The 16,458-nt window shown below is 41.4% G+C and overlaps 1 protein-coding gene across 1 annotated transcript in view; it reads left to right on the top strand.

The window, feature by feature from the left end:
• LOC122559927 (R-spondin-2) overlaps positions 1-16,458 on the top strand; it is a 40,710-nt gene that overhangs the window by 11,377 nt on the left and 12,875 nt on the right. The window contains exon 2 of the mRNA XM_043710034.2: positions 16,119-16,307. Coding sequence (XP_043565969.1) covers positions 16,119-16,307 — 189 coding nt within the window. The remainder of the gene's footprint in view (positions 1-16,118; positions 16,308-16,458) is intronic.

Here is a 16,458-nt window from a genome sequence, read left to right as displayed (position 1 = left end):
AAAGTACCTCATTGACTGCAATGTGCTATGGAACATCCCGAAGACATAAAAAACACTGCATAATCGCAAATCCTTTATTTCTTTGCCAAATCCAAGCTGAGTTGTAAGCCATCAAGACTTGTATTGGAGTCAACAATGAAATGACCCAAGCAAGTTTCAAGGTCAGCTGTGAATTTCACTGTTTGTTAATTTTTCCTAGGTGCACTCTGATGTCCAGAGATACATGAACTCAAATGCAAAGGCAGTAACTGTGCAGATTCACTGCTGTGTCAGTTAGCAGTGTAGGTTTCTTTCTCTCTCTCTCCCTCACTGACCATGTGGTCACTGCCTTTTGTTTGTCTTCCTCCTTTTAAAGCTGCTATTGTTTTGATCTTTTTTCCCCAAAATTCCAAAACAATGCAACAGCATGTAAAATAGTAATTGCTGCTCCTGGAATTCAATGAAACCACCTCCAACACCTAAAATACTTTAAAAAAGGAGCAGCCACAATTTATTCCCATCCTCCATCTTGGTGGATAGGATAGTGAAGAAGGTGTTTGGTATGCTTTCCTTTATTGGTCAGAGTATTGAGTACAGGAGTTGGGAGGTCAAATTGCAGCTGTACAGGACATTGGTTAGGCCACTTTTGGAATATTGTGTGCAATTCTGGTCTCCTTCATTTCAGAAGGATGTAGTGAAATTTGAAAGGGTTCAGAAAAGATTTACAAGGATGTTGCCAGGGTTGGAGGATCTGAGCTATAGGGAGAGGCTGAATAGGCTAGGGCTGTTTTCTCTGGAGCGTCGGAGGCTGAGGGGTGTCCTTATACAGGTTTATAGAATCATAAAGGGCATGGATAGGATAAATAGATAAAGACTTTTCCCTGGGATGGGGGAGTCCAGAACTAGAGGGCACAGGTTTAGGGTGAGAGGGGAAAGATATAAAAGGACTTTAGGGGCAACTTTTTCACACAGAGGGTGGTGCATGCATGGAATGAGTCACCACAGGAAGTGGTGGAGGCTGATACAATTGCAGCATTTAAAAGGCATCCGGATGGGTATATGAACAGGAAGAGTTTAGAGGGATGTGGGCCAAGTGCTGACAAATGGGTCTAGATTAGGTTAGGATATCTGCTCAGCATGGATGAGTTGGACCGAAGGGTCTGTTTCCATGCTGTACATCTATATGACTCTAAGTTAGATTCTAGGTGATGTTGGCAAATCACTGAGCTCAGTTCTTGAATACCATGCTGAAACTAGGAAGCATGGAGCCAACCCTGAATGTCCTTCAGTCCCCAGGAATTAAAAATAAACCTCCACATAACCTGGGTGAAATATGATCAGGAGGTTATTAAAACTATGGGAGTAGGTGTCTTGTTTCTCATTTCCCTCATACACTTTTCATTAATTATTTTAAACATTTATAAATGAGAGAGATGCAGCTTGACTAGAGTTAGAAAATTGTTGAATCAGCTAATGAAAGGATTTGTTTGTTTTCCAATTGGCGGAGTAGGTAATGTCCCATCAGATTTGATAAAGTGAGAAGCAAGTGGCAGAGCACACAAAGTGGACAGTGAAAGCCTCCAGGTGTTCTCAGCAGTGCTCTGGTCTCCATCACGTATGAAACTCCAAACTGCACTATAAGTATCATCCTGAAGGTAAAATGAGGGAATCCAGACTGACCATTTGTGAACCTTGCAAGCTATCAATTGATAAATACATCAGGAATCTTCAGCCCTGAACAATGATGTTGCAAAATGGGGCCATGAATTAGAAACATTGAAAATAGGAGAAAAAAGGGAGTCACAGTGTCACTCTCTGTCCATAAACCAAGCTGCAACCTGCATTTTGATAGTTCTTAGGGCTAAAAGGATCAAAGGGTATGGGGAGAATGCTGGGTACAGGGTACTGAGTTGGATGATCAGTCATGATCATATTGAATAGTGAAGAGGGTTTGAAGGGCTGAATGGCCTACTCCTACTATGTTTATGATATATTGTGTAGATGACATTAACACAGATGTTTTCAATGGTAGTCTATTTCATACAGCCCAGTTGCCTATTTAGTAGATAAAGTTTCAGACAGCGTCTGCCGCTTGTTAAACTACAATTCCCTTTGCAAAGTGATATTGGATATAAGTCATGTTGAACATTCAGAGATTTCCTTGCTCTAGTTGGCACAGGTGTGGATAGTTCCCAATCAGCATGTTCTGAGATGTTATGACACATCTCTGGAGCAGGTGGGACTTAAACCTGGGTCAAGGAGGTGAAAATGGATACTGCAGATGCTGGAGATCAGAGTCAAAATTAGAGTGGTGCTGGAAAAGCACAACAGGTCAAGCAGCATCTGAGGAACAGGAAACTTGACGTTTCGGGCAGGACCCCTTCACCATTCCTGATGGAGGGCTCCTGCACGAAACGTTGATTTTTCTTGCTCCTTGGATGCTGCCTGACCTGCTGTGCTTTTCCAGCACCACTCTAATCTTGACTTAAACCCGGGTCTCCTGGTTCCAAGGTAAGGGCACCACCACTGGCTCACTGTGTATAATGAGCAATTCATGTTAAACACCATTTTCCACTGTCAGTGCCCAGTGGTCCATGGTCTCTGTTGCCAGAGTATACAGATGGCTCATATTTCAGCTTTGTGGAAATACTTCAGGTTGGATTGAATTCAGAGTAGCTAATAGTCCATAGCTTGGGGCATATCAAAGATATCTGTAATCTGGTACAATTACGGTATGACACTTTGATGGAGACCTAATGAGCAGCTAATTCAAGTTGTTTAATCTCTTTGATTACTGAACATCCAGATGACCTGACACTTTGATTGACAGCTGTCTCTGTGCTGGAAATGTAATTGAAAGGGCAGAACCAATTAACCTGCGGAAACTCTTCGACAGATGTGTCTTTCGAGAAGAGTTTCTGCTGATCAGGAAGGACAAACGTTGTGTTTGATATTACTCATTCTACTTGTTTAATAATAAATAAATATTTATTAAATTGCATTTTGCCAACTTTCACCTTTCTCGTCTTAATTATTGTTTCATGTGAACAGTATGGCAAACACCAGTTATTAATAATACTTGATCCAATAATCTGAGAGGGTAATGGTATGAGGAAACGTTTTGCATTTAACTGAGTTTAACAATATGAAGAGTATACTGTTAGATTCAAGTTAAGTTTAACAATCCTCTCGTCTTCGCCCCCCCCCCCCTTGTTAAATTCAGGGTGACAAGTCTACTACTTTAATATTCCTGAACTGTCAGGATCAAAAACCTATTTTAAAAAGTCCATCACTGATCACCATTTTTGACATCTTACGAAGGTGCAGCTGGCAATCTGAATACATCTACTTCTGTAAATTGGAATTTTGTTGTGCTCCTGATACTGTGTATGCTGTAAAAATAGGGCAACACAGCTACCTGATCAACGGAGGGTTATAATGGCAAGGTCAGGCATGCTCACTGGGAAGTATTATTTTGGTATAGCAGGGTAAACGTGTGTTAACAACTCGCACCAACCACTTTTAAAGTTCTAAATACTTTATAACCAGCCTGTTCAGGGATGTTATGATACACCTCTGGAGCAGGTGGGACTTGAACCAAGGCCTCCAAGGTAGGGACACCACCACTGTACCACAAAAGCCTTTTGCTTACAAAATTCTAAATAATTTGTGCAATTGAGACTCACTTGTTTTTCATTTCCCATTCAAGTGCCTTGCGCCATTCCCACACTTAATACATGGCTGTGCAGATTGTATTTGAGCCCAGTTTTCAATCTTCGCATTGTGGGAGGACAGACATATGACTGAAGGTGATTGTGAGGATCCTGTATAAGTGGCACACAGACCAATGTGGCATTGCCCAGCTCTCATTGGAAAATTCCCTTCCACCCCAGGTCACTTTGCGAAACTCTCTGAGCTAGAGTTCGAAATATCAGACAGCCCTGCCAACTTACCTGGGTTTTTAACCCAGGAAATGTTAGACAGTTCAAAACTTACTGTCAGAACCACCCATCAGGAGTTTCCTAGGAGTGGTCTCTGAGCTAAGAATTTGTCTATGCTCCCGTGTAGAGCTTCTTTCAATTATTGAATTATCAATTCAAAAATAACTAGCTCAGCTTAATGCTTTAAAGAAGATGTGATTTGGACGTGCCAGTGTTGGACTGGAGTGTACAAAGTTAAAAATCCCACAACACCAGGTTATAGTCCAACACGTTTATTTGTAAGCACTAGCTTTTGGAACGCTGTTCCTTTGTCAGGTAGCTGTGGAAATGTTATGTAAAGAAGATACAAGGTGAGTTTATTACACAAGTAAAACTGAAAGTTACAGAAATAAGTGAGAAAGCTATGAAATAAAATACAATGTTTTAAAGTAAGGAAGAATATAAGTTAGGTATGAAGATGAAAATAAGATTAGTCTCCAAGAGCATTGCAGACCTGGCTTGCTTAAAGATGTTCAGGTTTTAGACCAGATTCAGCAGCTGAGATAACCTGTGAAGCTGCTACAGGTGAGCTCAGCCAACAGAACAGATCCTAGAAGTGAGTGAAAGCTCCTTGTGTCTGTTCTAAGGCAATACAGATGGTGGCTCTTATTAATCTACTTCAGGACAGCAGCTATTTTCTGTACTGGATATTCCTCTACCTTCCTGTTGAGAAGCAATTTCTGTTTCAAGAAAGCTTCTTCATAGTGTTCAAATAGTCCTCTCTTTCAATAGCTGACCTCAGCAGCTTTAATACTATCAAACATAACACCTACAAATGTTAACTTTGATGTATCATTGTTCCACAAAGCAAAGCAATTACGATGGAATTCCTTGTGCCCTTCTGCCTGTCTCCTGTTCTCACAGAAGCTGAACAATTTGATGTTCAATAGACAGTCCTGGAATTCTTGAATGCTCCTTTTCACTGTCTGATTGTCTGCTTTTGACAGCAGTTTGAAACCACAGGAGAAGTCGTGTCATTTTCAGAAGCTATTTTGTAAGACTCCAAGTCAATTTTAAAGACAGATTAGCTTTCTTCATAAAATATGTAACATTGCAGCTACAGCTTTGTGACATTAATTTAATACTTGGGTAACTCCATAAAGGAAACAGCCCACTATCCTCAACTTCCATCAATCTCCCCGCAACGTGAACTGACTATCCCTCTGACTGATTACCCCCTGACTCAACCACCCTGGACCAAAAACACCCCCTGCCCTGGCCATGAGTTGACCCACCCACTTATGCACCTACTCACCCACCTACACACCCTACTCACCTACCTACAAACCCAAATGTATCTATCAACTCCAGCCACCTACCAACCTCAATGATCCCACTCACCTGCCCATTCTGTCTCTCAACCACTCACCCATACATCATTCATTCAACCATTTGCTATGATCCAAATATTGGACCTTCAAAGTTACCATGTGATAGCTGGTACATATAAGGGGAGCAAGTCCTTTTTATTCCCTAACCTTACTCGGTTGACAATCTGGGAATGTCAAAGTGCGTATTTCTGTGACAACCAGAAGAGAATCTGGTAGAAATATGCAACAGTATTGGGTCGGAGAATCTTCACAAACAGAGTGACAAAGCATTCAACATTGCTGCTCCTCAGCAGGTTCATACAAAAGACCCCCTCAGCAGTGGGATCTGACTGCATTTATAAGTTAGTTACTGGTTTACTTCTCTTGTACTTACTCTTTCTTCAGCATTCTCTTCTTGTTACAATCCCTCTTAATGTCACCACTGGATAATTCAGATTCCAGAATGAAATCGAGTTTGATAGATAACATTTGCTTTCTTTTAATTTGATGAGGCAGTCTTTCACTGAAACATAAAAATACAAGACTGCAGATTCAGTTTTAATAGGTAAACGTAAGGTTATTACATAGGAGAAACTAAAAAATGGAAATAAATCAAACTAATCTATTCAAATATAATGCAGTTTGAAAGATTTCAAAATGCATGGCAGAATAAAGTCCCATCTACTTCTCAATGCCATAACTTTATAATAACTCAAAATAAAACCAGAGAAATGTTCCCTTTCCTGCCCATTCTGTATATTAAGCTTATCTGCTGTTTTCTTCACTTCCTGTTCTGTGAACTATGAAGTATTTTCCTTGAATCTCATACCACTGAGTTACCTTTCTCACCTTTGAATAATAATATAGAATTCTAAGCAAATACTCCTGGTCCAGATGTTTTCACAAACGGAAACTTCTACACTGAGGCAAATTATTTCCTTAAATGCCATTTTCCTAGGAGAAACTATTCTTCCATCTGATTTCATTCAGGACCTTCAAACTGAATTCAGAAATTTTTAAACATATTTGCTCAACCTAAAATTCGCTAATCTAATGGCTTCATGTTTATTTTCTTCCCTCCTATCCTAAAACTATATAGACTGTCAGTCACAGTTGGAAGTACAAAGGAAATCCATACAATAGCTTCCAGAAAATGGAGGAAGAGGGAGAGCAAGAGGGTGAGAAGAAAGATGAGATATTGGAGGAGATGGGCAGAGTGAAGAAAGACATGGAAGAAGAGCAAGAAGAGACAGAAGAGTAGACAGATGAAGAAGAAGAGGAAAAAGTACAGGGGAAAGGAGTGGTGGGGTGGGGTCAACAGTAGGAAGAGGAAAAAACACTGCTTAAAGCATGCATTTAAGCTAATGTCCCATCTCCAAACTGTTTTTCCTCTCAAAAGTCCTTAAGTATTGTTGCCTCCCAAATTTCTGGCCATATTTCCTTGATGTCCATATTTGAATCTCCCAAGTTAGGTATCAAGCCCTATCACTGTCACTGTACCAAAACAGCTTTTATCGATGTCCTGTGTGACTGTACTAAATGTGAACTGCCCTTCCTTATTCTCTTGACCTGTCTGCAGCCTTGCACACCATTCTCCTCCAACAGTTCTGCACTGCTGGATAAGACTGCACCCTGAATCCAGTTTTATCTTTCTAATCGTGGCCAGAGACTCACCATCAATCATCTTCTCAAATCATTTTTCCATGGACCCATCTCTTCCCATCTCTATGATTTCTGCAAAATCTCTGTCCTCCTCCATAATAGCCTCCTGAGCATTCCTGATTTTAATTGCTCCAGCAGTGATGACAGTACTCACAAAAGCAAAACATTGCGGATGCTGGAGATCTGAAGCAGAGAATGCTGGAGAAATTCAGCAAGTCTGGCAGGATCTGTCAGGAGAGAGATAGAGTTAATGTTTCAAGTCCAGTATGACTTCTCTTCAGAACACGCACTGGAAGTGTTAACACTGTTTCTCTCACCAGAGATGCTACTGGGTCCAGTTGAGTTTCTCCAGTGTTCTTTAGGTTTGATTTGTTGAAGTACCTTCAACTTCCTGGGCCCTATGCTCTGGAAGTCTCCCCCTACACCTGTCCACCTCTCTATGTTGTTTTCCTCCTTTACTCCTTGAAACTTGCCTCTGACATCATCCAACCTAACATTGTTCTATGTGGCTCGATACTAATTTTCTTTAATACTCCAATGAAAGTCTTGGGATACTTTATTATGTTAATTTCATCTTAAAGTTGCTATAGTAATGTAAGTTTTTGTTATTCAGAGTCCCTGTTACTTTGCAGCTGTTCATTTTGCACCTATTACAGCACATTTGTACCCATCCTCCTGTTACAGTGCATCTGATTAGTACGTACATGATAATGTGCATCTGTTTATTGTGCTTTTGATATATGGATGACTGTTATTGTGTGCCTCTTAGTGTGTATCTGTCTTAAGTTTAACTTTATGCCGGGCACCTTTTAAAGTGGATGTGTTTCTGGCAGATTGCACCAGGTTTGTGTGCCTGTTCACTATTCTGTTATAGTGCACCCATTTACAATATAGCTGTTACTATTTCCTGTTTATTCTAGATATGTTATTGTGCACCTGGTGTTGTTCATTTGTGATAGTGCACGTGTTCCTGTGTCTGTCACTGCCTGCTTACTGTGCATCTGTGTGTGTTCCTATGTACCAGCTAACATCCACCTGTTACCATCCATCAATTCATTATCTCCAGTTAGTACCCACCTGCTTACAGTGCGTTTCTTACTGAGGGCTGGATCTAATGCTTCACGATTAATAGGTTTGAAGTTGTGGGAATTGTGGCCTGTTCACTGATTACTCTCCAATCCTGACCCAGTACAGCTACACAAGTTGTGGGGTGGAGAGAACAATGATTGGTTGCTTGTCGGTAGATCATTGTAGGGGTTTATTAGAACAATAGAATTTTACAGTACAGAAAAGAGGTCATTCAAAACATCATGTCCATACTGACTCCTGAAAGAGCAACCCAGCTTGTCCTACTCTCTAGCCCTATCTCCATAGCCGTCTAACTTCATCTCTTTCAAATATATATCCAGCTCTCTTTTGCAACCTTCTATGGAATCCACTTGCCCCACTCACCCAGGCAGCACAATCCCAAATCCTTACTACTCTCTGAGTAAAGAAGTTTCTCCTCATCTCACTCCGAGCTCTCTTGCTGACAACCTTGAAATTGTGACCCCTAGTTACTGACAGAACAACTAATGGAAACAGAACATCCTCTTTAAAATCCTGGCAAAATTCTTCATGATTTTGGTCACCTCTTCATCTTCTTTGCTCCAAGGAGAACAAGCCTAATCTCTCTAATCTTTCCTTTCATGTAAAATCCTTTATTCTTGGGATCATTTTGGTAAATCTGCTTTGAACTCTTTCCAGGACTTTAACATCCTTCCTTAAGTAAGATGCCCAGAACTGAACACAAAACTCCAAATGTGGTCTGAGCAATCATTTGTAGAGGTGTAGCAGTATTTCTTGCTTTTACACTCTATGCTTCTTTTATAAATCCAAAGTTCCTATAAGTCTTCTTCATAACTGTTTCAACTTGCCCGGCCACACCTTCAGAGAATCATGCACATGAACCGTCTGCTCCTGTACTCCCCTCAAATTTGTATCGTTGTAGCCTGTATTGTCTCTCTACGTTTCTTTTATCAAAATGCATTACCTCACATTTCTCTGCATTAAATTTCATGTGTCCGTCCACTTGGCCAAACTGCTCCTTGGATGCTGCCTGAACTGCTGTGCTTTTCCAGCACCACTAATCCAGAAACTGGTTTCCAGCATCTGCAGTCATTGTTTTTACCTGGCCAACTGGTTTTAATTGGCCAACTGGTCAATGTCCCTCTGAAGTCACTCAGCATCATCCTCACAATTCACTATTCTCCCTAGCTAAGTGCCATTTGAAATTGAGAGATTTTTCCCTCAGCACCCATCTCCAAATCATGTATATAAATCAGAGAAATCAAGGGTCCCAACACAGTGGGCGGCACGGTGGTACAGTGGTTAGCAATGTTGCCTCACAGCGCCAGAGACCCGGGTTCAATTCCCGCCTCAGGCTGACTGTGTGGAGTTTGCACATTCTCCCTGTGTCTGCGTGGGTTTCCTCCGGGTGCTCCGGTTTCCTCCCACAGTCCAAAGATGTGCAGGTTAGGTGAATTGGCCATGCTAAATTGCCCCTAGTGTTAGGTACAGGGATAAATGTAGGGGAATGGGTCTGGGTGGGTTGCGCTTCGGCGGGTCGTTGTGGACTTGTTGGGCCGAAGGGCTGGTTTCCACACTGTAAGTAATCTAATCAACACAGATTCCTGGGCACTTGTCTCCAATCTGAGAAATGCCCATCTATACCTACCCTCTGTTTCTGATCATATATCAAACCTCTAATTCATACTGCCAAGGACCATAATCCTAAACATTTCTAACCTGCCATGTGGCACCATATCAAATGCTTTCTGAACATCCAAATATACAACATCCACAACACTACCCTCATCTACTGTCTGTGTCACCTCATCAAAGGACTCAATTAAATTTGAGTTTTGACATGACATGCCCTCAGCAAAGCCATGGTGACTGTCTCTTATTAATTTATTTTTCTTTAAGTATATATTTACCTTACCCCATGTATGGCCTTCATCAGTTTTCCCACTATTGATGTTAACCTGACAGGCCTGTAGTTTGATGGGTTATCCTTTGTCCCTTCTAAAACAATGGTGTCACATTTGAAATTCTCCAATCCCCTAGGTGATCTGAGAAGCTATGAAAATTTCTGTCAATAATTCGCTCCCTTAACTCTCTTAGTAATTTAGTATGCATCTGATCTGGGGCTGGCAACGTCTGTCTTTCTAGCACCTTGTCTTATCCATCACTGTACTGTTCAGTTGCTCAACACCCACATTTTCAACTAGGCCGTTGCCACCATCTTCTGATTTGGTAAAGACAGAAGCAAAATATTCATTTAGTATCTCTGCCATATCCTTTGCTTCAGTGAGCAGCTTTCCCTGCTTGTTGCTTACAGACCCTGCTCTATCCTTCACTAATCTTTTACTATGAATATGTTTGAAGAACATGTTGCTCTTTGTTTTAGTGGCTGCAATTCTTTCCTCACTTTTCCTCTTACCCTTCCTTACTTCAGCTTTAGCTCCTCTCCTGCATTTGAGGTACTTCCTTATTCTATTGCTATTATTATTCTGGTGTGCATCTTATGCCTCCTTTTTCTTCCTTGCATTCTCATCCTTACTCATCCAGGGTTTTTGATACCCTGTATTTTTCTCTCAGTCTGCTGTTACCTTTCCTTTTAACTCATTCCTGTGTGGAATGTGGGTAATGCGGGCAAGGAGGGCATTTGATACATATCCCTAGTTGCTTTTCAACTCATTGTGTTGGTAGGCCATTTCAGAAGTCAGGTAAAAGTCAAACAAATTGCTGTGGGTCTGGAATTTAAAAATAGACTAATGATGACCATGTAAATACTGTCAATTATCATAAAAATCTATCTAGTTCACAAATGTCCTTTAGGGAAGGAAATCTGCCATCCTGACTTGGTTTGGCCGATATGTGACTCTAGACCCACAGCAATGTGGTTGACCCATAAACCCACAGCTCACAGTTAAGTGAGTTGTAACATCATGCTCACACAACAATTTGCCTCCTAGTCGCACAAGTAGCACTTTCTACAGCAGTCATAGAGTCATAGAGTCATACAGCATGGAAACAGACACTCCGATCCAACCAGTCCACATCGACCATGTTCACAAACTAAATGTCCCACCTGCCTGTACATGACCCATATCCCGTCAAATATTTCTTATTCGTGAACTTACCCAAATATCTTTTAAATGTTGAAACTATACCTGCATCCACCACTTTCTCCAGAAGTTCATTCTACACATGAACCACCCTCTGCATAAAAAGTTGCCCCTCATGTCCTTTTTAAAACTTTCTCATCTCTCCTTAAAATATGCCCCCTAGTTTTGAACTCGCCCATTCTACAGAAAAGACCCTCTTGATGACCCTCAACCTCCAATGCTCCAGTGGAAAAATTCCTAGTCTTTCCAATCTATTTTTGTAATTCAAACTGACCATTCCCAGCAACATTCTGGTAAATCTTTTCTGAGCCCTCCCCAGTTTAATAATGCCTTTCCTATAACAGGGTGACTAGAACTGTACATACAGTACTCCAGAAGAGGCCTCATCAATGTCCTGTACAACCTCAACATAACATCCCAACTCCCACACTTGAAGATCTGAGCAATAACAGAACAGCACAGATGTTTTAATGACCTTCTCTGGCTCTTATTCAGGGGATGCAATAGCTTAGTGGTATTATTGTTGGGCTGTTAATCTGGAGACCCAGGTAATGTTCTGAGGACCTCGGTTCAAATCTCACAAAAGCAGATGGTGATATTTGAATTCAATAAAAATCTGGCATTGAGAGTTTATTGATGACTATGAATTCATTGTCAGGAAAAAAAAAAAACATCTGGTTCAGGAATATCCTTTAGAGAAAGAAACTGCCTTCCTTATTAGGAATGTGCATTAAATGCCAGGTTGGTGATGCCCATATCCTGTGAACAGATACTTTAAGAAAATCTTTATTTCATTTCATTCTTTCTTTCACTGTAATTTTGAAGGCAACAGTAATCATCAATAGATCACTCAATCTTCATCAAATCATGGAATTATGCAATGGTTACAGAATAGAAGGTGATGCATCAGTGTGGGTTCTTTTGAAGGATAACTCAGTCTGTCCCATCTCACCACGATTACCCTGTAGCCCTGTATTTTTTTTATTCAGGCCTCAAAGGAATGTGCCTTCTCTACTCTCTCAGGCGGTGTGTTCCACATGTGAATCATTCAATTTTTTTTTCTTTTAATATTATATTCACTGATATATAGTAAGCCTATCAGTTAAATTTTATTTATCCATGTTAATATTGTTCCCTCATTCTCACCCCATCCTTCTGTGCTAACCACATTCTGAATAATAGAGGAATAATGGATAAAAGCTACAATCTTTCTTTGATGTGAAGGTCTGTAGGTTGAATAACTGTTTTTACTCTACTGTGTGATGTTGACTACAAAGCTGCTGAATGGGATTCCACTTTCCTTCATAAACCGACACACTTTAAAAAGGAATAAAATCACAGATAATTCCTGTTTAAAGTTTGGAATTATATTCTGACAAGTAAACAGCATTAATTGGAGTAGACCAGAGTTGAAGTGGCTCACTTCAAAAGGTTAACCCGCAGTATTGGTTTATTCTGCTGCAGCCACTTTGCAACATACCATATTTTGTTTAGGAGAGCGAAAGTCTGGTTTTTATCCAACTGACCCTAGGTGACTTGGCTTTCACTTTTCCCCCAGATATGTGCGAGCCCCCACAGTTTATGCCAGACAAGGGAGATGCGACTGGCTAGAGGCTAAAATGTGTGTTGGTGTGAGGCACAACCAGTGGTGAAGGGCAGCAAGATGAAACAGAGTGAAAATGGTAACCTGGTAACCAGAATGGATTGACCTCCTGATGTACCAGCTGCCTGAGAGGGAGATAATTGGGAAGTGGTGAGAAATGTGTCTGGGCACTGCTCTAAATAGGTGGAATCTCTGTGTCCTGTTTCCATACCTTGAGTGATATTCATGTCCATTGATATTAGGACAGAGAGCAAATCCAGTGTGAGCATGCCTGAGTTGGGCAACAGTATAAGTGAGTTTCCACCACATGCCACCCATCCCAATTCTTTAATGAACTTGGGGGAGCTGGAGGGAGATGAGATTGATGTGCATTTCCTTTGTCTTTTATTACCTGGGTAACAACCTCAAAGGGGTCTCCCACTGGGTGTCCAAGGTGTTTGCTCATTTCAGCCGACACTTTCAAAAGGACATGTTAGGTCTTGTGATGGAGATGAAATGTTGGTTTCCATTCCTGGTCAAACGCTGAGCTGTACTCATGCTGAGCTGGGCCACAGGGAAAACCCCTCGGGTTCAGGTCAGGATTCTCCTATTCTTCGGGCCCACCTGGCTCCCAATGTGCAAAAGGGCCTTCTCCACCCTGCAAATATAGGAGACAAGAGAGGGGGAAGCAGGCTGGAGAGAGAAGGAGGAAGGGAGGGACGGATGATTCCTGATGCTCCAATTCCAACAGCAGGGGTAAGTGCTGGACATCCACCAGGGAGCTACATATGGTGCTGAAATGAAAGAGGCTCCGAGTGGACATTGCTCAGGGAAATGGGTGTGATCTTTCATCCTATCGTTGAGACAAGCAGCCTCTGGCTATCTGGCTGCTGCTGATGAGGTCCCCCAACAGGAGCACCAGGAGTTCAACACCAGACCACCATGTGGAAGACATGACTACATCACAGAGAAGAGTTGCTGTGAATATATTTCCCAGTCAGCATGTTCGGAGATGCTTATATTATGATACACCTCTGGAGCAGATGAAATTGTACCTAGGCCAAAAGCAGAAGTTGCTGGAAAAGCTCAGCTGGTTTGGCAGCATCAGTGAAGAGAAATTAAAGTTAACGTCTTGGGTCCGGTGAATCTGAGGCCACCTGGTTCCGAGGTAATAACACTACCACTGTGCCATTTAATGTTTCTCTTCTGATCCCCAGTCTAACTCCTCTCCATGGATCTCATAGAATTTTGCTCAGGGTATGGGATTAAGAATAACTTTCTGGGTTTGGAATTATCTGTTCATGACTTATTGGGAATATCTTGTGTGATTTAGGGAATGCCATTCCCCACTGAGGAGAGTAATCATCTTAGGCACCTCACTACACCTCGACACCACATTGCTTGGGGCAAATCATGATGTTTGGGCGAAAGTGATCACAAATTTTGAATTACGAATTTCAGTATTTTGGAACTTGAGTATTGTCCAAAAAAACTGCCTTCCGTGTTGCACTCATCAGGAAGTTTTGCAAGAATGATAATTTAGGGACAATCAACATTACTATTTGAGAAGAGAGTGCTGGCTGATTGGAAAGCGGACTGTGATTTGTAGAAGCATTGCCATGAAGAGGATGATTGGCAGTTAACAGCCACACTTGATTTAAACTTTAAACCAGGCAGGTTGACTCTGATTGGTCAGGGCACTAGCCTGAGAAGTGAACCACTGACTGTTTTGTTGAGTTGAAATGGGTGCAGTATGCATAGATGCTTTTTCTGTCTACAAAGTCCAGGGCACTGTATAATGATGTATGTAGCTTCCAGTGCATGCAAGTGTGCCACACTCTGACCCCAATTGACTATCCTAAGATTGTAATGGTAATTCCTTGCACAAACTGGGCTATCCAGCAAATGTTGTCCATTTGTAGAATCACATCTAATGTTGGACACCATGTTTCAAGTTTTGATTGCACATGTTGAGCGAGTACAGTTAGCCCTTACTTGTTGCAAGCAGTCAAAGAGACATGTTGTTTAATTTGACCTGAGAAGTATAATGGCACCAAAGGAGGCCATTCAGCCCACTTTGTCTGCACTGGCTCTCCAAAAGAGAATCATGACTGAAACATTGATCTTCCTGCTCCTCAGATGCTGTCTGACTTACTGTGCTTTTCCAGCCTCACGTCGATTGATTAAATACAATGCCTAGTTTAGTGATCCAGGCATAGCTGTTGCTCTTCAAGCCACCTTTTACCAGATAAATGGTAAAGTAGTTGTAAAAGGAGGAGTAGGACTGATTAGGAACCAAAAAGGGGATTTACACCTGGGGTCAAGGCTGAGGAGTTAACACCATGACTCCAACCACTACTCAATCTCAAAAACCCTAAGGTCAAGTTCCTGCAGTTGATAGAATGTTCTAGATGTCCAGAATATTGAGAGATCATGATTTCCCACATATTAAGGCCATGATCTGCCAGTCTTTAGGACATGGGGCCTACATATCCAATGTCACACTGACACTGAAATTCATGTAGGCAAAAGTGAGGACTGCAGATGCTGGAAATCAGAGTCTAGATTAGAGTGGTGCTGGAAAAGCACAGCCGATCAGGCAGCATCCGAGGAGCAGGAAAATCAACATTTTGGGCAAAAACCCTTCATTGGTCCTGATGAGGGACTTTTGCCCAAAACGTTGATTTTCCTGCTCCTCGGATGCTGCCTGACCAGCTGTGCTTTTCCAGCACCACTGAAATTCATGTATCACATTACTCACTTGTGTAATAGGCAGAATGTCTTTTTGGGTTTGATGATAGCATCCTGTAGTGGCGAAAACACTCATGTTGTTACTGTACCATAACAGTGTGGCAGATTTGTTTGCATTGAAGCTACATATATTAATTAATACACAGTGCCATTTTGTTTGCAAACACAAAGAACACACACCGTACCTGTTTCAACTCAATAAAATAGGTGACAAATATTTGCATGTTTCATTTCTCAGGTCAATCAGAGTCAACCTTCCTGGTTTAAAATTTAAACAAAGCCCAGCTGTTAACTGTCAATCAACATTAATGGGTGCATTTTTCATGGCAACGCCTCTACCAATCACAGTCCATTTGTCAACCATTCAACACTCTTCTCTCATGAAGAATAAATCCTAGATTTTCCTTTGAATTTTATTCTAGCAAAATGCCCTAAGAGTAAAAGATGAAAAGCTCAAACAAAATATATTTTTCCAACAATGTTTTATCTCCTCTAGAAGGAATGTTACATAATCCCAAGGGCTCCCCTTTCCCTGCAGAGTTTTATCGAAGTGTTTTAAATGGAGCAATTGCTAAATCTATGGATTGACAACCCTGGCCCAACCTTTGACTCTGAGGACAATATCTTATTGAGTTTGAGGGTTTTCTGATCTGATCCATGTTCTGTGGATCTTTGCCTGCAGGTAACACAAGCTCACTCCAGAACTGCAGAAGTTGTAAGGAATGCTCGCCTGACAATGGCTGTTTGACCTGCCAGCAGCGACTCTTCCTCTTGATTAAGAGAGAGGGAATCCGACAGCAAGGAGAGTGTGTGCATGCCTGTCCTGTGGGGCATTATAGCATACGTGGACAGGCCACAAACAGATGTCTGAGTAAGTTCAAACAAATGAACAAGTTTTCATAAAAGGAAAGCTTTCTACATTGACTCTCAGTCTGGCTGCTGCTCAGATGTAAAATTCTCATCCTCGTACTCAAGATCATGAGCTTCATGAACACTTTCTTCTACTCCCAACATATGCACAC

This window comes from Chiloscyllium plagiosum, unplaced genomic scaffold (assembly GCF_037043375.1).
Source record: "Chiloscyllium plagiosum isolate Xiang-an unplaced genomic scaffold, Cpla_swu_hap1 HiC_scaffold_15, whole genome shotgun sequence".
Taxonomy (NCBI): Eukaryota; Metazoa; Chordata; class Chondrichthyes; order Orectolobiformes; family Hemiscylliidae; genus Chiloscyllium; species Chiloscyllium plagiosum.
This window is presented reverse-complemented; position numbering and strand designations above follow the sequence as displayed.